At 44.3% G+C, this 25153-nt stretch overlaps 1 protein-coding gene across 2 annotated transcripts in view; it reads left to right on the top strand.

The window, feature by feature from the left end:
* Positions 1 to 25153, top strand: part of HHAT (hedgehog acyltransferase) — a 324596-nt gene that overhangs the window by 24523 nt on the left and 274920 nt on the right. For both annotated transcript variants that reach the window (XM_067565411.1, XM_067565410.1), the window contains exons 4-5: positions 6700 to 6813; positions 17673 to 17867. In XM_067565411.1, the coding sequence (XP_067421512.1) occupies positions 6700 to 6813; positions 17673 to 17867 (309 nt within the window). The remainder of the gene's footprint in view (positions 1 to 6699; positions 6814 to 17672; positions 17868 to 25153) is intronic.

Below are 25153 nucleotides of genomic sequence, written 5' to 3'. Positions count from 1 at the left end.
ATCTCCTCGCAGAGCTCCTGCTACACACCCCCCAACTTGGTGTGCAGGTGGCGGAGACCCCCTCGGTGCGACGGAGGTTGGTCCTGGCGGGAGTCACCAAGATCGGAGACCTCCTGGACTACAACTGGGAGGACTGGGTGGACCCCCAGGTGCTGGCTCGGCGCATGGGGCTCTCCACTCTTTGAACCCCCCGGCGCGTACTCCAGGAGGTGAGGGCAGCCTTGCCCCCTGCTGCTTGGGCTTACCTTGAGCGGGTCCTTCGGGAGGGTGCTTCCCGCCCGCCCCTCAGTCCGACCCTCTGGCACTTTTCGTCGGGCCCTGGCCCCATGAGCCCACCCGGCCACCCCCTCCCCACGCATCGAGCCGGCTGCACGACCTGCAGCCGGTCCTCTTTTGGACCGCGCCAAGGGCCCATCTTTACACGCTCGTACTCCATACCCTTCATTTCCTCGCCCTCGTGTCCCACCCTGATACCAAGTGGCGGGACCTGCTGCCACCTGTAGAGGGCAAGGACCCCTGGTGGGCCAGTCTGTATTCCACCTTGACCCCACAGCCCGCTGGGGACATCAGTTGGCGGCTCCTCCATGGAGCCGTGAGCACGGGCGTGTTCCTGGTGCGGTTCACCCCTCGCCCTGACACCTGCCCCTTCTGCGGCATGAGGGAGACCCTGGCGCATGCTTATCTGGAGTGTGCCAGGCTGCAGCCCCTCTTCCGGCTCCTCCAGAACCTCCTGCTGAGGTTCTGGCTGCACTTTTCCCCACACTTGTTTTTATATGCACACCCACTCTGTGGCCCCACAAAGTCGCGGGATCTCCTCATCAACCTCCTCCTGGCCTTGGCCAAAGTGGCGATCTATAACACCAGGGAGAGGAGGTTGACCCTTTGACCCTCACGCCCCTTCCTGTTTTTTCATTTGTTGTTCCACGAAATCAGTTGAGTCCTGGGTCCGGTGGCTCCTCCCCTTAGGCTGGGGGAGGGGCCTTTAGTGGTGGGCGGGATTGCGCTCGCCCACCCACCCTGGCACTCAAATAGACCACTCTCCTACTGCCCCCTGCCCTTGCTAAATCACAGGTGTTATAGAAAGGGGAAGAGATGTCCTTATCTCTGTTGTTCTCACTACTCCAAAGGAGTTTTCATGTTTCATTCCCCCCATTTTGTGTGTGTGCATTTGTTGTTGTTTTTAATGCAGCCTTTGGGTAGTTGCAATTTTTGGCATAGCATCCACTCAGGACATTGTTATTTGTGCACTGGGCTAACTAAGGACTTGTTTAAATTGTGCATTTGTGTTTAGGTCAAGACTTCATCTGTAAAATGGAGTTTACTCTCAAGCCCATATACAAAACTGTACTAAAATACACCTTAAACAAGAGCCTTCTGCACGTCCTCATGCTGATGTTCATTTAAGATGCTGAAAGGGCAAAATCCTCACTCCTCCGGTCATGTAGGAACTAACAATAAATAAATTCTAAATTTCTGAGTTTAGGACCCAGAGACTAAAAGGTATAAAGTTTAAGGGGATAAGTGAGTCTGAGATGTTCCTATTAATATGAAGAGCTTGTGTTTTTACTTGTAATGTTTTTTCTGCTTCTTTCTCCTGGTTAGATTTCTTACCTGACATATTAAGAACTTGACACAGTACAACAAAAAAACAGAGGCAATTGCATCTATGGCTGCAGAATACGAATTTTAACTTCCACAGAAAGCTGCAATTGTAAATTGGAACATATAAATGCAAGTCTCTTATTAATTCTCAGAGAAGAAGCATGGCTAAGTTTTTGCAAGACTGGGGACTAAGGTCTCAGTCTTGCAAACAGTTCTGTGCATGTGGACCTGTGTGCTTCCATGGAACCTCACTGAACTCAGCAGGGCTCAGAGTGCAGGATCATGGCCTCAGTGACAAAACAGAAAGGAAGGATGGTCCAGTGCTTAGGGCACTAGCCAATGAGTTGGGAGACCTAGGGTCAAGTCCCTGTTCCCCACAGACTTCCTGCGTGACCTTGGGTAAGTCACTTAATCTCTCTGGGTCTCAGTTTCCCACCTGTAAAATGGAGATGTTTACACTTCCTTACCTTATGGGGTGTTGTGAGAATAAATATATTAAAGATTCTGAGGTTCTCTGATACTATGATGTTTGGGACCATTTAAGAATGTTAGGTATCTGTACTGGCCAGCAAGTATGGGGAGGGAAGCCCAGGCTCTGACCATTCCTCTACACCTCCATGCCCACCTGCTCCAAGGAGGGAATAAGCAGGCACATAGTCCTGTGTGCCTGGACCCAAATGCAGGGTAGTCCACTTAACAACATAAGGTGGGTTCTTACTTTGCTGTGCATGCACCTAGCCCAAGTCTCAATCTATTTCAAATGAATTATTTTATTCATTTTGTATTTGTGACTTAAAATTGTTATCCTTGACCAGTGGAAGAGCTGGAAATCTTAAACACTAGTTGGAGGGAGAGATTTCTGGCAGGACTACTTCTGGTAGAAAGGATTGTGCAGTGCGTTGAGATTCTCTGAAGAAATGTATTTATTTATTATTTGCAGGGGTGTCCCTGGAAAATGAGCGTAAAGCTGAAATACAGCTATCTGCAAAACAAGCTCTCCCAAACATTGTTGGGCTCTCTCAGGGGGTGACTGGGGCTTCCTAAGAGTGATTGATTTGCTGACTCTACTGGGCCTTAAAATATGGCACCTGGGTTGTAGAGGAGATCAGCAGGTAAGAGCTGCCTGAGACCAGGAGGTTGTAGGAGGTCCCTGAACGAAGCTGTAGGTGGTTCCTGGGGGAAGGCTGAAGGTAGAAAAGCAGCAGTGTGGTTTGCTGACTGACCTCCCCCCCTGCCAGGGCAGGAGAGGGCTAAAGGCCAGACAGTAACAGAGGGAGTTGCCTACTGACATCGGAGCTGAAGCCGAAGGCCAGAGAGGGCTGAAAGCAGGGGAAGAGCTGAGGGCCTTACCCAACAACATCTCCATGCTGGAGAGCTGGAATCAGTGGAAGGGCCTATCTGTTGGCTTGTCTGGAGCAAAAAGATTAAAAGACCAAAAGAAGTATGGGATGTTCCCTTGGTGAGGATGAACTTCCAGCTGAGAGTCTGTGTGAGTTCCTGCTGGGAAGAACAGGGTTGCATTTCAACTGGAAGGGCTGGGGTAGCTGTCCTGGCAGAAAGACTGGATAGGGCCAACAAAAAGCCCAGGTGAAACTGAAGATGGAGTGCAGAATAAGAGGCATCAAGAGGCTAGATATTTTGGGATTTTAAGGACTACATGCATTGGGATGATAAATGGAATACATTTTGGGACTTCAGTTATGGATCATTTGGGCTAGGTTTCTGTAATAAACTGGACCCAAGGAGGCGTGTTATTGAGACCAGGAAACTTGTGTGGAATTACTGGGGATTCCGAAGGAGGGAAACCGAAGCAGGCATATCTGTTTGCTGCTGGAGGATGCTCCAGGCGGGGCCGCCCCCAGGACCGGCTCCGCATCTATATTAGCCTCTCTGAAATTCTCCTTAAGCAGGGAATAGGTGGTACAGTGTGCTAATGTGCTGCTAGCCTTTTACTCCTGGAGTCTTGAAGTCAAATCCTGGTGTCAGTCACATGTTGATATGACATTAGTGATCTGTAAAACCAATAACATGTTTGTAATACTTAGAGGTTGTTTTCTCCCAGTTATCCCCCCATTCCCATTCTATGGAGTGTATGGTTGGCTTAGCAGGTGCTTAGTTCTAGCTTCTGCTATTCATCTTCCCACGTCAAGAGTACTAGACTTTCAGAGAATTGTGTGTTTGTAAATAATGAATGTGATTTTCTGCATCTGAGTGGTTGCTTCTCTGAAGATAACATTGTTTGGGGGGAGGATGAGCCTGTGTTGACTTTACACTTAACTCTCATTGTGATCTCACCTAGCACAACGAACTTTATACAGAGAAATTGCTAGTATTAGAATGGAAGCTCCAATAGCATTTAAAATCTGGTCTCTGAACAAATAGCATGCATCCAGTAATGTGCCCGTTTAGATGTATGATGTAGGTTATGTTTCTCCTGTTGTTGAAATGGCTTTGCCTTTTAAATATGTGTGGTCTGGACAGCAGGGGGAGATGTGATATTCAAAGTATTTTTTATACACATGTTCTTCAGAAACTGGTGATACAAAGTTCCAAAGGGGTAGCTGTGTTAGTCTGTTTACAGAAAAAACAAGGAGAGTCCTGTAGCACTTTAAAGACTAACAAATTTAATTTCTACAGGCATAAGCTTTCGTGGGCTGCTACCCACTTCGTCAGAAATAGAAATCAGATGGGGGTATATATATACATCCAAGGGTAAGGAACAACAATGGGGAGGGTAGGTGTTAGCAAAGTCCATTAAGTTAGAGTAGATGAGGCCTATTCACAACCATTGATTAGAAAGTGTGAACAGTGACAATTACTTCTTGAAATGAGAGAACCATTCCAAGTCCCTATTTAGACCCAGATTGATTGTGTCAAGTTTGCATATGAGTTCCAGCTCTCCAGTTTCTCACTGAAGTCTGTTTTTGAAGGTTTTTTTGTTGAAGAATGGCAACTTTCAAGTCCGCTACAGAGTGTCCTGGGAGATTGAAGTGCTCTCCGACTGGTTTGTGGATGTTTCCATTTTTTATGTCTGATTTGTGTCCATTTATTCTTTTGCGTAGTGACAGTCCGGTTTGGCCAGTGTACATGGCAGAGGGGCATTGCTGGCACATGATGGCATATATTACGTTAGTAGATGTGCAGGTGAATGAGCTTCTTGTGGTGTGGCTGATGTGGTTAGGACCTGTGATGGTGTCACTAGAGTCGATGTATGGGCAGAGCTGGCAATGGGGTTTGTTGCAGGGATAGGTTCCTGGGTTAGTGTTCTTGTTGTATGATGTATGGTTGCTGGTGAGTATTTGCTTCAGGTTGCTTACTTGCTTCCTTGCCTACAGACAGCCCCCCAACCTGAAATGGGAGTGTCACTAGGGTGTGGTTCTGGATTACTAGCAGTTTTTAATTGTTAGAGTCTCTGGCAATGCCCCAGATTTACAGACCCAGTCATGCCTGGACCTCATATTTGATTTAGGTTGAGTTAAAGGGATGGCTTGCAGGACTGGGTCTTAAGTAGTTATTTCAAAAAAAATCAGGCAGTAAAAGAATGAGCCTGTCTTCCTTGAAAAGTTAATGTGAAGTATTGGCATTGGCTGTAGTTGACTATGGTTGAGAATGGTGGAGAAATTGGAGGAGAGAATGGAATATGATTGATAACAAATTGCACAGTGGGGAAGGAGCTATGTCATATTCTTTGAAGCTATATAAAAGGTTGAGTGGGATTTTGTTTCTGAAAATCGATCTGGAGTTTATCCTGGTTTGATTGTACTGCCATTCAAGGAATGTCCGTGGAAACAGTCTCTGTGATCTGCTGCAGGATTTTGTGTTTGGTGAGCCTTATAATGGAAGTTTTGCAATTTGCAATTTAGAATCGTATTAACTTTCAGTTAATTGAAAATTGTGTATGTGCTTTTCTTGGTCTGGGTAGACGGTTGTGTAGATTGTTCTATGTGCTGCCTTATGAAGTTCTCTTTCTTCACTTAGTATAAGCATAGTGTTTATTACCGTGAGTAGTCCCATTGAAGCTGATGAAGTCAGTTGGAAACATTATGATTAGCAGTAAGGCCATGTCTCACCTAGGAAAATAAGTTGTGTTTCAAAAAAGGTTTTGGTTGTGATCAATTCTAGGTGGGAGGTGAGGAGCCAAAATTGAATCTAAAAATATTATTTAGGCATTTTCTTTGATGAGGGAATTTTATAAAATTAAAAAACTATTCAAATACTGGAAGATCATCAGAGTAATTAAGCTGAATTAAGTTAAGGCTAATATGCTGCTGTGAGTTAGTTTGATACTATGTTTTGCTTGAGTATGGGTGGTGCATAGGTGTGCTGCCCCAGGAACAGTCCAGGCTCAATCATAATTCCTTCTTTGTTTTTCTTCTGTGCTCCATGGGAGAGAGTCATCTGCACCACCTTTTTACCAGAGAGATTCTTTCCTCATGCTAGCTCAGTTCTGCATACTGGTGCACAGGGTGTGGAGCCACCGCTACAGAGTATACACAGTTGCTCTAAGGACTGCATGGGTAACATAATCAAGTTTAAAGCAAGTTATTTGCTGCATAATTAAAATCCACACTTTGATCTTTGAGTGTTCAGATACCTGTGAACATCCATTTGCTACTAGAGTCTGAAAATTCCATCTGGTAATCCTTGTGATCATTAAGAGCCCCTAAAATCCGGAATCATATTCTCTACTGAGCCTGTGCTTCCTCACTTGTATCAAAATTTTTCAGTGCTGAGATATGTATATGTGTACATGTGTGTGTGTATGTTTTATAGCTTGAAAATGGTTGACGGTTTGGTAGGAAAATTAAAGAAGGGTCACCGTCAAGTCAAATTTGGCCCCAAATATATGTTTTACAAAATGTAAGACCAATAGACATTCTAAACAAATTGAAATCAGTTGGAATTGTGGATGCTCATCACCTCTGAAAATCTGACCCTGCCACTTTAAAAGTGTGTGTACATTCCCTTCATACCATGCTCTGAGTTATTGGATCACAAACCTTTGTGCTTTATTGAAAACTTTCCCTCTGTTTCATCAGTATGCTTTGCTTCCCCCAGTTTTGAAACATGTATCAATCAATTCACTATGTATTCTAGGATCCTGCAGACTTTGAATGGAGCTTCTGGATGGAATGGGGAAAGAGACGTATAATATGGCTTCTGCTTGGCCATCTAATAGTATCACAGATGTCAAGGCTCTTCATGGTAAAGGTATGAATGCATCTGTTTCTCAAGAGTGCACCTTATGTTTTTTAATTAGATGTGAGACCTGGAAAACAGAACACTTACATTATAAATTGTTGAAAAATATATTCTGTAGAATGAAAAATTCTGACATTGTATCATTTGCAGATGTAATCCTTTAAGGCCAAGTTCTGCTACCTTTACTCAAATGAGGAAGCAATCCGATTTAACTCAATATAAATAAATCACATCTCATTGTGAGTAAGGTTGAAACAATTGGGCCAATAGTTAGGGACTTAATACTTTATTGTGAAAATACTCAAAAATGATGTTGGACTTGACTGGATAATGAGGACCTGGATATGCGGGATAATTAGGACCAAACCTGAGATGCTTTATGCAGGTGCATGACAGCCAAAAGCAGCATGTGTCTGCATGGATTGGCAGTAACATCACTGACTCAGTAGAGTGTAACAATGTTCCCTATATGTGCTCTGGAGAAGAGATGTCCATGGTAGGTTTTTTCCGTTAGAAAATGTAGTTCAGTCGAAACTGAAATTTTTGTTGGAAAATGTTGACTTTTTTTTTTTAAATAAATTATTCATTTTTCCCAAAGCGGCATTTAATCAAAAGATTTTGTTTTGTTTCGGAGTGCTTATTTGAACCAAACAATTTTTATTTGAGGAGTTGATTCAAATAGAAACAGTTAATTTAAAATTGTTGTTTCAACTTAAAATATTGTTTTAAGGTGAAATGTGAATTGAGACTGTTTCAGTTCCAATTGACATTTCACTTAGATATTTAATTTCACAATGTCAAAACATTTCATTTCAACACTTGCATATCCATTTTTTTTTAAATATTTCATTCTACAAAAATTGATTTTTTAGTTGGTCCTGAATCAGAACCAACACAAATATTGACATTTCCTGCAGGATGCAAATTCTGTTTTCTGACCACAACTCAATTGGGAAGACTTTTCATCTCTTTCAATCTTTAAAGCTGGGCTGCCTTAGTTCTAAAAACTCAAATTTTCAGAACTCGGAGGGCAAGAAGGATTGTAAAGCAATAAAGTGACTAAACTATATATAAAAATGTAGCAATTTTAATGTCTAATATCTGGGACCTTTCATCGCTGGAAGTAAGAACCATTAGAAAGTTGCTTGAAACTCTTGTTCCTAGTCCAATAGGGTAATGAGATTTCAGGCATTAAATAGACAGTTGTGCAGGACTGAATATTATCTATTCGGAATCATTGTAATTTTGGAGGGAAAATCTACAAATGAGGGGAAAAGGTAGGTTGATTTAAGGGGGAAATAATGGCTGTATAAAGCTTATCAGTGGTTGTGTTTGTCCTATCAATTTTCAGTGGCAGTGCAAGAAATGACTTAAGGACTGCCAAAGGTTGGAGCGAATATAATGAATTTGTTCACATCCCTCCCCCCCTCACATAATTGTATAAAGGACATGATAAATAAGGAAGTAAGAAATGCTCGGGCATATGATTTCATTTTGGGAAGTGTTTTATTCCTTCCATCATAAATTATTAACATCTTTTCCAGTCACTTCTATCCTCTGTATCAAATCAGTCCATCTACCAGCTCTACCTGTTCTCGTCTATGCCATCACCACCCATATTATCTCTGCATATTATCACCTTATGCTGCCATGAAAATAAATCCCCCCTCTCTTCCTGCCACAGTCAGTTTCAACTCCCTCATTATCAGTTCAGCTCAGCTCAATTTCCCTTCCTCAGTGTCCCTGCCATGAGATTAATTCAACCTTCCATCACTCAATCATTCCTTTTTCTTGAAAATGGCTGAACTATTTTGGCTGAAATTTCCCCAAAAATTCAACCTGAGGCTGACATCCAGCAAGGAAAATTTCAGCCCAAGAAGTTAACATTTGGCAAAAATATAAGTAACTGAAAACAGGGTCAAATAATGGGAAATGTCAGGTAACCTTAATAGGTGGTGTTACCAACTCTGCCTATATTAATTTCAGCAATCTAGTATTTAAAAGTGGGGTGTCCTTTAATAAATCATATTCCTGGTTTACAGAGAAAGGAAGGGGACTAATTTACAGTTCCTTAGCATTAATCAAAGATGAAATTATATAGAGCTTTGAATCTGAAGTTGAATCATAATCATATTGTATCTCAGAAAAGAATAATTTAATAACTCTATTCTTCTTTTATTGGTTAACTTCATTACACAGGCTGGTTTTTAAAACAACAAACAGAACAAACAAACAAATAAAACCTAATTTCTTTCATTGCTACCTTTCTTTATAGGATGCCAAATATTTGTGCTTTGGGAGCAGTGTAGAATGTGTAACACCAGGTATTTCAGCAGTTTCAGTTGAAAGGTTTTGTATAGCTCCTATGAGTCCCTACACAGATTGCCTCAGGTGGAATGGAGATGTGACTGCCAACAGTTATGGTTCATGGAATTTCTATTGGAACCATATGGGAACACTAGGCAGTCCCAGCGGAGATCTTGCTATGATACTGTCTGTGACCTTGCATCACTTTTTCATTTCTTTTTGCTAGCTCTTTCTCAGAACTTGGGTGATCTTTTGTAAATTGAAAATGAAGTTAGAAGCATTGATACTGTGGATGTAAGAAAAAGAAGGGAAATGTAGTGAATCAGTTGTTTGAAAATGGGAGGTGAAGAGCAGGGAATGTTGTAATAGTAGTAATCAAAATAAGAAAATGTGCGTCACAGGAATCATCATAGCTGAATAGGCCACTGATTCATCTTGTCTCTAAGAGTGGAACACCTCAAATATTTAAGAATATCTTCAATACAAATAATTGTGTAATAATGTAAAGGGGAAATGTTGTTTTGTCTCCAGCTAATGATCGGTTTCTGCCCTGAAGCATTAGGAATGAAGGTCCTGGTAATTTTATCCTAACTAATGTAACTAGATGTACTGTGCTTATGCATATAAATACAACTGTGCAGGTGCTCTGCAGGGACTTTTCTTCTAGGATTTTGGGAACCAGAGCAAGGTGTTACAGAAGATCTTGGGGGTGGGGCGCCTTAGCCATGGATCCCCTGGTCCTTCTTTGAGTGCTTGCTCATGTTCATTCAGAATTAGGTATGTGCATGCCGCATGCTCCAGTTCCACAAATTTTCCCCCTAGTGGTATCTGTAAGACCAGCTCTAGCGCCCTCTGCAGTGGTGCGCATATGCGCTCCTATATAGGGTGCTGGCGGCCCCCCTCCCTCTCACTTCCTTCTTACTGCTCATGATGGTGCTGGAATACTCTCTTGCTTCTGCAAGCTTCAGTATTCCTAGTGGTTCTTTGTTTTATATAGTGTACATAGTTGTTGTTTCAGAGTTTATTATCTAATAGTTAGTGGTTGATTAGTAGTTTACCCAGGGTCGGGGCATGCCCCGGTCCCAAGTTTTAAATCCTGCGCTTCATGCAAGAAGCCTATGCCATTGAGCGACCCACACCAGAGCTGTTTGAAGTGCCTGGCGGAAGCCATTCTTCACAAGAAGTGTAAGGTCTGCAAAGGGTTTCGCCCTCAAACCAAGAAGGACTGGGACATTAGGCTCAAGGCCCTTCTCATGGAGTTGGCACTCAGACCGGTGTCGGAGCCGCAATTAGACTCGGCACCCAGTACGGTGGCATCGCCTAGAAGTGCTTCTCCGGTGTTGGTGCCCGCATGGCACCGTTCGACATCACTGGCACCGAAAAAGAGAGAAGCATATGCTGAGAAGGAGCCGAAGTTGGCTAAGAAGAGCTCGGGCACCTCAGGGATAGCTGATTCAGCCCCGAGAACACCTCCTCCCACAAGGGCATCGAGCCCGACTCCAGTACCATTGCCAACTCCTGGGAGAGGCAGAGGCCCACGCTGTTTACTGGTCCCTTCTACACCTCAGCCCTTTAAGGCAATGAAGGACCTGTTGGCTCCGCCAGTGCTGTCTGCACTGCAGGAGGGTAGGGCAGGGCACAGAAGCTCAGATATCTAGGCTGGAGGCCAGTCAAAAGGGAAGCCAGAGCTGGTTCCACCACAGCCTCTCCCTTCCTCGCCGGTTTCACAGCGGTCACCAAAATCTCGGCACTGCTCCCCAGTACCACATCAGCATGGGTTGGGGTCGAGTCTTCGGTCACTGGGCGCCAGGTGCCAGTCACTGGAACATCGGTACCGATCTGAAGAACACCGGTGTTGATCTCTGGAACGCCGTCACTCCCCAAGCCCCCGGCACTGCTTTGGGAGCCCCCACAGGGAATCTCCGGAGCCCTGATACCGCAAAGTCACTATAAGAAGCCTAAGGACAAGACGCGGTCAAGACGTGAACAGCGCTTGGATTCTCGGCACTACTCCCCACCACCAGAGCCCAAACACTTAAGAAGCGGTGCAAAGAAGCACGTGGCATCAGCGCCCCCTTGTTCACCAGCTTTTAGTTCCTCGGAGTCAGGAGAAGAAGTGGCCATCCCTCCGAAAGGGCAAACCCCCAAGAAACCTACTGGGTTTCCCATGCTGCTGCAGATCGGAGGCTGGCTGCAAGAACATGGCCAGGTCCCTGGCAATATTGGAACCCGTGGGAATTCCTTCAGGCTGCGATGCCATATGCTCGGTCGTCTGTGAGTGCCTTGGTACCGCAGTCATCTAAGGGCCTGGCTGCAGCACTGCAGGCAATTACTGGGTCAGACCGGGAAGAATCTCTTTTGGCCAGCCCCTCGGTAACCGCCCCGATCAAGGAGGATGATCCAGCCCCCCTAAGATTCCTGCCTTTTCATCCTCCTTGCTGGATGAGGCTGTGGCGAGCCCCTCTCACGCAGCCCCCGGATGATTACAGGGCGCACCACGACTTGTTAAAGTGGGTAGCAACTAACTTGGACCTCAAAACAGAGAGAGTTTCTGAGCCAGTAGATGTACTCTTTGGAGTCCTGGCTTCTGCGGCACCCTCCAGAATAGCCCTCTCAGTGCACGATGGGGTACTGAAGCTCACCAAAGCATTGTGGCAGACCCCAGCGGGCAGAGAAGAAATATTATGTGCCCGCCAAGGGGTTTGAATACTTATACACGCACCCATCCCTGGATTTGCTAGTTGTGGCAACAGCTAACGAGTGTGACAGGCAGGGACAAATGAGCTCAACACCCAAGAATAAAGGGGCCAAAAATTAGATTTATGTGGCCCCAAGGTGTATTCAACAGCGAGCCTGCAGCTGAGGGTGTCCAACCAACAGGCACCAATAGGCTGTTACCATTATAAATATCTGGCAGTTGCTGGAAAAGTTTGTCAGCTCATTCCTGCAGTGCTCAAAGCAGGAGTTTGAAGCAGTCCTGGACGAGGGGAAGGCAGTAGCCAGAGCCTCCCTGCAGACGGCATCAGACTCAGCGGACTCGGTGGTATGGGCAATGGTGTCAATGACGAGAACATTGTGGTTGCAATCGTCCGGTCTTTCGACGGAGGTCCAGTGATCCATCCAGGACCTCCCGTTTGATGGTTCTGCCCCCTTTGCGGACCAGAGTGACTTCAGGCTGGATGGGCTGTGAAAGGCTCAAGGGCCACTTTGAGATTGTTGGGCCTCTACACCCTGTCTTTGTCCAGGAGGCACTTCAGGTCTTCTCAGTGGCAGCACTTCAGGGGTCAGGCACGGATGGAGCCCTACGGGAGGAGGCACAAGAACTATAAGTGTAATCAGGGCAATTCACCAGCCTCAACCTCGAGATCAGGGCCCAGCCGACATCCTTCAAAGGGAAAGTGAGATTTTGAAGGCGCGCCGAAGAGCGGCCTATTGTACTCCATTCAGGATCCAAATTCCCGATTATTTTCTTCCCACCTAGCATCTTTCCCCCCCACTTGGAGGGCCATAACTATGGACCGATGGGTGCTAAACACAGTGGCCTTCGGCTATACCCTCCAGTTTCTTTTGCTCCCGCCTTTCCGCCCTCCCTCCCACTCCCTTTTCAGGGACCCATCTCATGAGTAACTTCTTGTTCAGGAGGTGCAGGCCCTGCTGCGTGTGGAAGCAGTGGAAGAGGTCCCTCAAGCATTGAAAGTAAGGAGCTTTTACTCCTGTTACTTTCTGATCCCAAAAGCCAAAGGAAGGCTGAGGCTCATCTTAGACCTGCATGCTTTGAACAAATTCCTCAGAAAACTGAAATTCTGTATGGTTACCCTGGTAGCTATCATTCCCTCCCTGGGTCTGGCAACTGGTATGCCACTCTCTATTTAAAGAACGCCTATTTTCATATTGCAATCTTCCCGACCATAGGAGATTCCTGCGATTTACTGTGGGCACCCAGCACTACCAGTTTGCGGTCCTCCTGTTTGGCCTCTCAACCGCACCGTGTGTATTCACCAAATGTATGGCGGTAATAGTGGCCCACCTCAGGTGCAGGGGAGTGCAGGTTTTTCCTTACCTGGACGACTGGCTGATCCGGGGTCAGTCATGGGGGCAGGTCAAATACAGCATCGAGATCGTGAGGGACACCTACTGGTCACTGGGCCTGTTAATAAACGAGCAAAAATTGATGTTTACACCAGTTCAAAAGATCGAGTTCATAGGGGCAGTCCTGGACTCTACACAAGCCAGAACGCTCTTGCCCAAAGACAGATTCTTAGCAATGTCGAGGCTCATAGTTCAACTGATGGCCCACCCCCTCACCATGGTAAGAGTGTGTCTCAGTCTCCTGGGGCACGTGGTAGCATGTACGTACGTTGTCCGGCACACCAGGATGCGACTTTGGCCTCTCCAGTTGTGGCTTGCCATGGTTTACTTCCCGACCAGGCACTCTTTGGACAGAATACTCATGATCCCCCTGACATGTACTTACCTCCCTGTCATGGTGGCAGAAACCTCGGCATGTAATGGCACGGGTACCTTTCATGGCTCCCAGAATGACCCTGTTGTTAGTATCAGATGCTTCGGATGTGGGCTGGGGTGCACACCTCAGTGCCCTAAGGACTCAGGGTCTTTGGTCCAGGGAAGAGTCTTCTCTCTACCTCAACGTCAGGGAGCTCAGGGCGAATTGCTTGGCCTGCAAGGCATTCCTACCGCACTTCTCCAACAAAGTGGTGAGAGTTCTGACAGACAACACAGCTACCATGTATACTGTATCAACAGGCAAGGGGGAGCCAGATCTTTAGCTCTCTGTCGCGAGGCTTTGCATCTCTGGGAGTGCTGCATGAGCCACAACGTCCATCTGGAAGCGGTGCACCTACCTGGTCTGAAAAATACTCTGACGGATCGTCTGAGCAGGACCTTTTACTCTCACCACGAGTCCTTGTGAAGATCAAGTGGGACAGAGCGTGAGTCATCCATAGCCCCGGCATGGCCCAGGCAACTTTGGTTTGGGATGCTGTCAGAACTCTCGATGGCCAGGCCTTGGTCACTCCCCCTGAGACCAGACCTTTTCTCTCAAGACCAAGGTCATCTGCTGCACCCGAATCTGACCACTCTGTGCCTGATGGCATGGATACTTTGTGTTTGAGCAGGGATGAGTGCCACTGCTCAGCCCAAGTTCAGAGAATCCTGTTGGAGAGCAGGAAGCCATCTATGAGGACATCCTATTTAGCCAAATGGAAACGCTTTACCTGCTGGGTAAAAGCTCAAAACATCTTGCCAATGAAATCCCCTATTCAGATGATCCTGGACTATCTGCTTCATCTGAAGTGGGATGGCTTGGCAGAGTGGTGCTCCAGTCATCATGTCTCTGAACTCCTGCCCACCTCCAGAGGCATTGCTTGTAAGTCACCTAATTCTGAATGGTCATGAGCAAGCACTCGAAGAAGAAGAAAGAACGGTTACTTACCTCATAACTGTTGTTCTTCGAGATGTGTTGCTCGTGTCCATTCCATCAAACCACCCTCCTTTCCCTCTGTCGGAGTTCCATCAAGAAGGAACTGGGGGGGGGGCCAGGGGCCCGGCAGCGCCCTATATACGAGCGTACATGTGCGCCACTGCAGAGGGTGCTAGAGCCGGCCCTACAAATACCAATAGGGAAAAAATTTCCGACATCGGTACATGCAGTGTGCACACACCTAATTCTGAATGGACTTGAACAGCATATCTTGAAGAACAACAGTTACGACATAAGAAACAGTTCTATTTTTGGGGTTGGAAAGCCTTGTGTTCCCATTAGAAGGAATACTTTTGAAAGCATATGCAATTGTTAGGTCCTTGTTCAGTTTGTCCACGAGAGAGGATCTAGCCCAGTAAATATCTAGGATGGAATGTATTTGCTAACTTGATTGTGTAAATATCATTGATGCTATTAATGTAGAATGGAAAAGAAGCCATGAACCTAATTATAATCAAGGAATATTTGAGTAACTAATTTACAGTCACGTTTGTTTACTTATAATTTTTAGCCCCATGTCTAGGTGTGACTAGTTCACTGGAATTCTGTGTCATGTGATTCCTTAACTGTGTTGTTCTGTCCTAGAGACATGGACTTCAGCTTTCTTGGGATGCTCTGGAGGAAGAAATTATTTAAAATATGGAAAACTAGAGAAAGGGATTCTAACTGTTGCACTAAACAGTGAGGCTAGTAGGAAGCTATGTATCAATATTTGAGTTGAATGCTCATGGAGGAGCCAGAGTTCAGATACTCAGAGTTCAGAAGAACATCACTTTTATGATTTTGTGAAGGGGTCTCTGCCACTATTGTGTTAAAGTGATTCTCAGTGTAACACACTCCATTTTTTGCATGCAGAATTATAATGAGTAATGATATAAGCTTGTATGCATTGTTTGGATTTCAAGTCATCTTAAATTATATAGGAAGCAGCAAGAGAGTTATTTTCACAGTTGGAATCACTTCAGTGGTTTCTTCTTAGCATCTTGTTGATGCCATTTTCAGCCACAAACACTGCTCAAAAGGCAGGGAGAGACAGACCATCCAGACAAGCAGCTTCAAGAGCTTCAAAGAACTGCTGACGCACATTGAATATGCCAGGATAATGTCTGGATGTTTACTTTATGTATTACTATCCTAACCTTAGAAACCCTGGAACCCTCTTGGGAGATCACAGAAAAGTCCATAAAACTTCCATGTTATGTTTCAGGATTTTAAACTGACACTTGTTTTTTAAAATATATTTGTATTGCAATCAATACATATGCAAACTTTTTTCCTTCAAAATTAAGGCAAATAATACAAAAAAATTATTATAATTATTATTTATATTATGGAACACCCAGAGGCCCCAGTCAGGATGGGGGCTCTGTTGCACTAGGTACTGTATGAACATAGATGAACTTGAACCTTGCCCTGAAGAGTTTACAGTCTAAATATTGTTGCTATACTGGTGTGTTGTAATATGAACCCATTCAACAATTCACTGTGAGAGTGCATGTGCAAGGTGTCTTAGAACCTTTGAAGCTGATTTGGTTTTGTTAACTATAACGTAAAAGTGTCTTCTTATAGGTTTTCTGGTCTGCCAGTTTGAGATATTTCCTGACTGCTGCGCATTTAAATTCATAATCCTAGCACATTAATACAGTATTTTGCATTTATTATAAACACATGGAACAGATTACCGTGCACACACATTTATGTATGTCTGCCTAGCCATCTGCATATGGAAAAGCCTATAGATAAGGCACAATACTGCATGTAATAATTGTAGTTAGAAAGTGCGCTCTTTGAAGTACTCATGGTGATTCGCAAATAAGTTAAAATACAATCAAATTGGAATAATTAAGCAAACAATATTTGGTGTCATGAACAATGTAAAGGGTGTGTGGAGAGAAGAGTGCTCTGAATATAATTAAAAATTAACACTGCTTTTCAGAGAGATTTTCAATTTTAAAGCAGTGAGGACAGGGCTGAGGTAGAAGCCCAAGGGGAGCAAATTCTACAGCCTGAGTGCCACTATAGCAAAAATTTGATCACCTGCTGACTGTGTCCCCCACGTTGGGACTTTAAAAAGGTGGGTGATGTTAGTGTGCCGGTCCCACCAAGGTGAGGCTTATGAAGAAGGTCTTGAATATGACCAGGTGCCTGTACTGATTTCTCTTCATTTAGCCGTGGGATCTGTGTGGCTTGCTAGTCACATGTTCTTCCCATTCCGTAAGGGGACACATCCTCCTGTTTAAAGGGGAGGATAAGGGACAAAACTGTGAGAACATGCAGTTTCAAGGAAAGCCTGCTCCTTCCATTGGGTTTTCTCTGGGAGGAAAATACTAGGCCCAGTGGTGGGTGTTTGGGCAGATCCAAGTGTGGCTCCCTAGTTTGCTGGGCTGGCAGGCCTCACTCCTTGTTGGAGGAGAAAGCATCTCCTGTTTTTCTCTAGCTGTCCCATGGCCGATGCACAGCAACACTGATTGATTGGCTCCTGAAGGAGCTGTGTTCAGCTCTCTTCTTTGAGTGTTTTTAGTAGTAACAAATGGTGGAGGCCAAAAGTTAAATACAGGAATCAACTTGTTGTGTAGGAGGTGGCAGCTGTGCAGCTCACCTGCACACAGCACACTACAAAACAATGAGAGAGAAGAAATTTGGGCAGGGACACTCGGGCCATTTCTCTAGGCATATAAATAGTGCCAAATGATCTTTAATGTTCATGCAGAGTGGAGAAGGCTTCAAGGCCCTGACACAAGAAACTGCATAAAGCTCAAAATCTCTAACTTTAAAAAAGAAGTGATTAGTTGATCCTATCAGAATTCAAACCTCTGGTTCCAGGGAGTTCACACCTGATATTTAGATCATAAGGCATTTTTTAAAGTACAATTATATTTATTTTTGTAATATCAGTAGTATTCTCAGGTTGGTATTTTCTGTCTATTTATTTTTGCCATTTATTAAAAACATGGGTTTGTTTAGATAAATGTCTTTTTTTTTTTTTTTTTAGGGGGAGAGGCTAAATTTAAAATAATAAAATTAAAAGTTGTTAAAACCCCCTTTTATCTTTCTCTTCCAGTACAAACCCTGGTGTCTAATGGCATATGGAATGGTGGCCTGCTGGTTTCTATTAGGAGTCAATGGCTTGGCAGTGATTTTGCTACATATAGCCATTTCATTTTCCGTGGCTCAGTTTCAGACATCAGTGCTGACGTGGTTGTGTTCACTACTTTTGTTATCAACTTTGCGCATACCAGCTGTGGAAGAAGCAAAGGTAATTTTAGATCAAAGTATGTTATTTATTTATCATGATCTTGGACATCATTTTATTGCAAAACCCTTATCAGCAGAATCACTTTTAGTTTCGCCTAAGCAGAGGTGGGTTCAAAAGAACTTTCTACGTGCTAAGGTGCAGTAGGTGTTGCTACAACTTTTGACTGTAGTGTAGCATCTAATTTGGATATTTTAATAACCTTGCTGAGAGCTCCCTCTAGTGGGCTTTCTCTAATATGTATTGTCATGGTCTGTTGTGACCCTGAATACTAAAAGATAACTAGATGCATAAGGAGGTTGTTACTCTATAGAGTTTCATGTTGATATAAACTGAGAGGTGAACCATGAGGCAGATAGAAGAGCCTTGTTTTCCATTGCTGCTTGCTTGTTCTCTTTTAAACAATAGTTGAAATGATCGAATGCAATAAAATGTCCTGTATATGCAAACTAATCTGATATACCCACTTTCCTTAAGTCCTGGTTATATTTTAATTAAAACTGCTATCTGTAGATTTCAAAACCATTTATCTATAGCTCTGCTTACTTCTTTGAATGCTTGTTCATGTCGATTCCAAGTAGGCGTATGCGCGCTGCGTGCACAGTCTGACAGAAAGATTTTCCCTAGTGGTACCTGTAGGGTCAGCTGTGGAGCCCTCTGGGGTCATGCCTTCATGGCACCCTATATAGGGCTCTGCTGACCCCCCCCGCCCCTTCAGTTCCTTCTTACTGCCCATGAGGGTCGCTGGAACAACAGTGTTCTCTTGCATTGCAAATGCTTCCCCTTTGCCTTTGTCTTGTTGAGTACCTGTAAAATAGTTAAGAAATAGTTGTGGGATAGAGTACTCCTGCTTATCGGGCAGTCTCCCTAATTTTTCTTCCCCTCCCTGCCCTGGGGACGGGGCATGCCTGGCTTCAAGCCTTGTGGTTCCTGCAAGAAGCCTGTGCTCAGGGATGACCCGCACTCCTCCTGCCTCATGTGCCTGGGAGAGTCACAACAGCGGGATTGTTGTAAGATCTACAGAGGCTTCTGCCCCAGGACCTAAAAAGAGCGAAGCCAGAGACTGAAATTCCTACTTACGGAATCTGCCTTCCGTCCAATGGAGAGCCTGGTGGAACAGGCCAGGCACCTCAGCCTCAGTGAGGAGTGCACCAGCATCAGCGAAGGAGGCGCTGCTTCAGAAGGACTCTGCACCCAAAGAGCCGCAGCATCGGCATACTTCCCTGGCACCAAAAGGCCTATCCACGCCCCAAGCTGGCTGCACAAATTGCAGCCGGTTCTTTTTCGAACCGTGCCGAGGGACCATCTCTACATGCTCGTGCTCCATACCCTTCAGTTCCTCGCCCTCGTGTCCCGCCCTGACACCAAGTGGCAGGACTTGTTACCACCTGTGGAGGGCAAGGGCCCCCGGTGGGCCAGTCTGTTCCACCCTGACCCCACAGCCCACCGGGGACATCAGTTGGCAGCTCCTTCACGGAGCCGTGAGCACGGGCGTGTACTTGGCGCGGTTCACCCCTCGCCCCGACACCTGCCCCTACTGCGGCGTGAGGGAGACCCTGGCGCACATCTATCTTGAGTGCGCCAGGCTGCAGCCCCTGTTCCGGCTCCTCCAGAACCTCTTGCTGAGGTTCTGGCTGCACTTCTCCCCGCACCTGTTCCTTTATGCACATCCTATCCGTGGCCCCACAAAGTCACGGGACCTCCTGGTCAACCTCCTCCTAGCCCTGGCCAAACTGGCTATCTACAAGACCAGGGAGAGGAGGTTGGCTGGGGGGGGGGTGGCGCTCTGCGACTGTGGGGCCTACTTTCGTTCCCTCATGTGTTCACGCATCCGGGCAGAGTTCCTCTGGGCAGCGTCCGCTGGCTCCCTTGACACCTTCCGGGAGCACTGGGCGCTGTCCGGGGTTCTCTGCCCGGTGTCCCGTTCCGGTTTCCTTTGTTTGACCCTGTGACCCCCATGCTCCTCCCTGCTTTTTTCATTACTTGTCCCCCGACATTAGTTGTATCCTGGGTCCAGTGACTCCTCCCCTTAGGCTGAGGGAGGGGCCATTAGCAATGGGTGTACTTGCGCCCACCCACTTCCTAGGTTACAAATAGGACCAAAGGCCTGGCACATGGAGGGCAAGGCATCACTCCCACTCTCTGGTGCCACATAAAAAGAAGAAAGTGGACCGAGGACGTTCATCAACAACAAAGTCCATGAAAGCCATGAAAACATGACTCCAGGACACTCCACTAGGGAAAAACTTTCCAGCGGATTTTGCACATGGGGCGCATACACCTATTTGTCATGTTAACATTTATAGTTAGAATGATTGTCTGTATGTATTCAACTCTTGGTGCACATTGCCTTATGCGCTAAAGATAAATCTTTTGCCAGTAGTGCCTGTTGACCAATGCCTGTGCCTGCCTCCTGAGGGAATGAAAGGACCGAGTAGGGCCAACTTCCTCTGTTCCTTCTAACTGCCCTTGGCTGAGAGATGAAGCAACTAGTTTTTCTTGAAACTCCCAGATATTGTTAGTGATAGCATTAGTGTTAGGGTTAGCTTTTTATAGGTTTTAAGTATTTTTACAGGAAGGTTTCTTCTGGGTAATGTTTTAAAAGTATTTTTCTATCTTAGCTGAACAGAAATCTCCTGGTTTTAAGTGCTTGCTGGTGGATTCTCTGTATCTTAAAGTCTTTAAACTATGATTTGAGGACTTTAATAACTCAGTCATATGTCGGGGGTCTATTACAGGAGTGGATGGGTGAGGTTCTGTGGCCTGAGTTGTGCAGGTCAGACAAGATGATCATATTGGTCCCTTCTGACCTATGAGTCTATGAGATACGACCGTTCTCCGTAATGATGGCCATTCTAAATGTTTGTTTTGTTTAGGTGCAAATGCTGTATTTGTTTTTCAAAAATGCTCAGTAACTGAGAGAAACTCTCTTGAAGCTGTTCCCATAAGATAAATCTATGAGACTTGCCTCAGATTTAGGCATTCTGGATCCTCCGCCTTTGGAGCCATCATCTTCAAAAAGTGCACCGGCACCTACAACCTCTTGGGTTTTTGCCTCTTCCACTTCTTCCAAAGAGGCTCCTACTCTGAAATCTTATCTGTTGTTTCTGAAAGATATGCAACCCCATCTTCTGTTGTCATACAGGCACATATTACTGGATCATTGTGTACATTGCTCCACCCATCAAGGCTTAAACTGGCAAATTTCCCTTCAGTATTTCTTGCACACTGTTCAAGTTCCTTCTCATACACTGTATCTAGCAACCTTCCACCAATGTCTGCTCTACCAGGTGGAGTGTAGCCTGGTCGTAAAGACTCAATCATGTCAATGAAGTGTTTATTGTTAACAATGCAAAAAGGATAATTTGTGGCATAAATGAACCAAGCAATCTTTTCATCTATGGTGTCTTGCTGGTATTTGCTGGTCCTTACTACAAACCCATCCAAGGTGGTGGTTTTACTGGATGATTGAAATCTTTTGCTTGCTACTGATACTTTGTTGTCTGAAATATGTTTAGTTGCAGCACTGCTGCTAAAAGTACCAACGGATGACTCTGAAGTTGTTGCAGATAGACAGTCATAGTCAAAGTCTCTTATGCTTAAATGGGATCCTGAAACAAAATTCAAAAATGATTTTGAATAATTGTTCTTCTCCGTTCTTCTCACTCTATTATTCAGTTAATCATTTACATTTTTTTTCATCAAGAATGCAGATCTGATTCCAAATTACCAAAAAAGCTAAGACTGACTGCACTTAGAGTGCACTTAATTTTGGAGTAAGCCCCATAGAACTCACTGGCACTTCTGTTTTTTGGGAAAACAAGTATAGGATGGGTTTCCCTTGGGAAAGCTGAGTTAGGCTGAAGTAAAACGGAATAGATTTATGGCATCACCATTGTGTTCTATGGCCATGATGTTCCAGAATAAGAGGCATGTATTACGTAATATAAAATAAGAAAATGACACCCAGTGGCAACTGGCAACACTAGATTTCTCTTACTGCAGCTTTCTGTATCATATACTTGGGTGATAGTTAACTAGGTTTAGAATCTAATTTAACAAGCCGTAAGGATTAGCTAAGCTAAACTTTTTTTTCTGGCAACATCCAACATAGCAAACAGCTTGGGAATTTACTTGTTAAATCACACTTATACTAGAAGGCATAGAGAGAGTCTTGAAGAATGATGCATTGCAAAGTGAATTATTTAAGTTACTAACCAGGTGATCCACATTTTTCTTCAGACATATCCACATCTTCATCCACATCATTTTCTCCCAATAAGCAGTTTTCATTATGATGATTCATTCTTACAGCTAGGCCCTGCATATCCTTCTTGCACTGCTTACACTTGACACGTTTTCCTTTTTTACCCAGGGAAGGAATTTCTTCAAAATATTCCCAGATAGTGTCTCTCTTATGCCCAGAAACCATGACAGTTTTTCTGTAGCAAAAGTGTGGGGGAATATAGGAAGCTGTGTGTGCACTGAATAATGTCTTCCCTTTTTCTTTCCAGTCCACTCCTGTTCCTTTCTACTCTGCCTCTGTCTTTTGTCTCTCTGTCTTTAAGACAATGTCTTAACTAATTCCTCTGCCTTGCTTGGCCCAGCTCCACCACCACAAAAGCACAGAACAGTAACAGTCCTATCCAGCCCGTCTTTCTTTGCACGTCTTTAGTATGCTGAGACACACAAACTGAAACTGAACGTTCAGAACTTTTAAGAAGCAAGAGCTGGTAGTTAGGCTGGACAGACTAGAGCCATTAATTCATTTTTATGAGACTGTATGTATAGGTTTAACATGTTTGTATGAGATTTAATTGTAACTGTTATTTTTTAAACAACAGAGAAATTTAGGATTTTACTGATTTAAAAAAAAAAAATCAAAAATATCCAATTTAAATAAAAATTCGATTTTAAAAAAAAATGGATTTTTATCCGCCCTGTTTTAAGGTATCTTGGTGTGTATGCTCCTCGTTTTAAGAGAAACAGTATAGATAGCAGCTATTGCCAAGACAGCTTGCACAGACTCATTTTTATTCTTACCAAAGACGAACCACCAAAGAAGAAGAAGCAACTCTTCCATAAAAGACATCCCTCTGTTTCATCCTCAGTTATGTCATAGCACCCACCACTGTCCCACAGGCAGCACATTTGACTGTCTTGTTGAGAGCTGTTCTGAACCAGTTATTGTGGATTTTTTTTCATTCCCTATTCTGTTTGGAGATTGACTGATTTGTTTTTGGGAAGCCTGGAACAATATTACAGCAGATCGAATAGAATATCCAATCTGAATAATCCATTAATTCCAGATTATCCCTACTCTCCACACACCTTTTCTGTCCCTTTTTAGGGCCTCCTTTCATGAGAGGCTTCTGCAACAAAAAGTTCAATCTCTGTTATCACTTGGAGCCACAGAAAAGGATCCTTTTCAGTTCAGGGGAGAGGGCTTTTATTTTTATTTTCCCTGATTCCCCAAAAGAAAGGAGAATGGCAAGCAATTCTGGATCTGAGAAGACTCCATACAAATTCAGAATGGTGACTCTAGCTTCAGTAATCCCTTCCTTAGATCAACAAGACTGACTTGCAACTCTCAACCTTTAGGATACAAATTTCTGTTTTTTGGTCCACCTGGATCCCAGACTATACTTGTAGTTTGTAGTGCGAACACACAATTTCCAGTATAGAGTACTCCTGTTCAACTTGTCAACAGCCCCAAGGGTTTTCACAAAATGCCTTGTGGTCATAGCAACCTTTCTCAAGAAGCAGAACATTCACCCTCATCATGATGACTGGCATATGCAGGGTACCTCCCTTCAGCAAGTCTTAAGTCGCATACATTATATCCAATCTCTGGGGCTCCGGGTAAACTAGAAGAAATCTTTTTGATGCCATGACAGAAAATAGAATTTATAGGAACTCTTTTGGACTTCCTTAAAGCCACAGCATACCTACCTCACTCCAGGCTTGTAATCATAGTCAGAGGTTATAAATCAATTGTAGAGCAACCCTCAGACAGTAATGAGATTGTGTCTGATAATGCTGGGGCACATGGTAGTGTGCACGTTTGTCACTCTCTATGCCAGATTTCATCTTTGTTGTTTGCAGGGCTGGTTGAAGACTATTTTCATACCAAAAATGCATCACATAGACATGCAATAAGGATTCCACATCAATACTGTCATCTGTAGTCTATTATCTATGCAAGGGTGTCCCGTTCTTGTCTTCTCTTCTCTTATTGATACTTGTAACACACACTTAGATCATCATCAGACTCAAGATCTCTGGTTGATTGATGAATCCTGTCTTCACATAAATACTTTGAATCTGAGAACAGATTGCCTAGTGTGTGCAGTGCTTTTTACCTCTGTTCCAAGGCATGTCAGTACAGGTGATGATGTACAACACCATCATAACATTATAAGCAGACAGGGGAGAGCCAGATCCTCTCCTCTCTGTGCCAGGAAGCTGACCATCTGTGGAACTGGTGAAGAAGTCATAGAATTTCCACCACAGCAATTCATCTAACAGGTTTAATGAACACCTGAGTGAACTGGTTGAGCAGACACTTTTCTTCTGAGTACGAATGGTCCATAAAAGACTCAAGCATTAAACAACTCTTCCGGAGGTAGCGTCATCCAACAATAGACTTGTTTGTCACTGAGTTGAATACCAGATGCACCCCCTTTTGCTGGAGAGCGGATTGGAATCAAGGATCCCTATCAAATGCCTTCCTAATACCATGGTTGCAAGGTCTGATATATGCCTACACACCTATTTCCTTAGTACCATGTATGTTGAGAAAGCTGAAGCAGGATGCTGCAATGTTGACATTAACAGCACCAGCTTGGCCTAGACAGTTCTGGTTCCAGTCCTCCTGAGATAAGGACTCCAGGTACGTTGCCTCTGGTCCCAAACTGGACAATGGGAAGACTCTTTCAGACCCAGCGTTTCTGTACCTTATGGCCTTGGATGCTTGTTGCTTAACTAATGTGGAGAAGTCCTGTTCCAGGTAATTTTGATCATTAGTAGGAAAGACTCAACCAGACTTACTTATGATACCAAATGGAAAAGGTTCACAATTTAGGCAGAACACCACCATATCTCTCCTTTCCTAATGGATGTTAAATTTATTTTGGACTTCCTTCTCTACCTAAAATTATCTGGACTTGATTAGCTCTATAAAAGCATACCTAGCAGGCAAATATGCTTACCATCCTCAGATCCACAAACACATAGTGTTTTCTCACCCTACATTGTCTAGTTTTCTGGAGGGTTTGGTATACATATGC

Source organism: Emydura macquarii, unplaced genomic scaffold (genome assembly GCF_026122565.2).
Source record: "Emydura macquarii macquarii isolate MOO-44397 ecotype Brisbane River unplaced genomic scaffold, CSIRO-AGI_Emac_v2 contig_2676, whole genome shotgun sequence".
In the NCBI taxonomy this organism is placed as follows: domain Eukaryota; kingdom Metazoa; phylum Chordata; order Testudines; family Chelidae; genus Emydura; species Emydura macquarii.
This window is presented reverse-complemented; position numbering and strand designations above follow the sequence as displayed.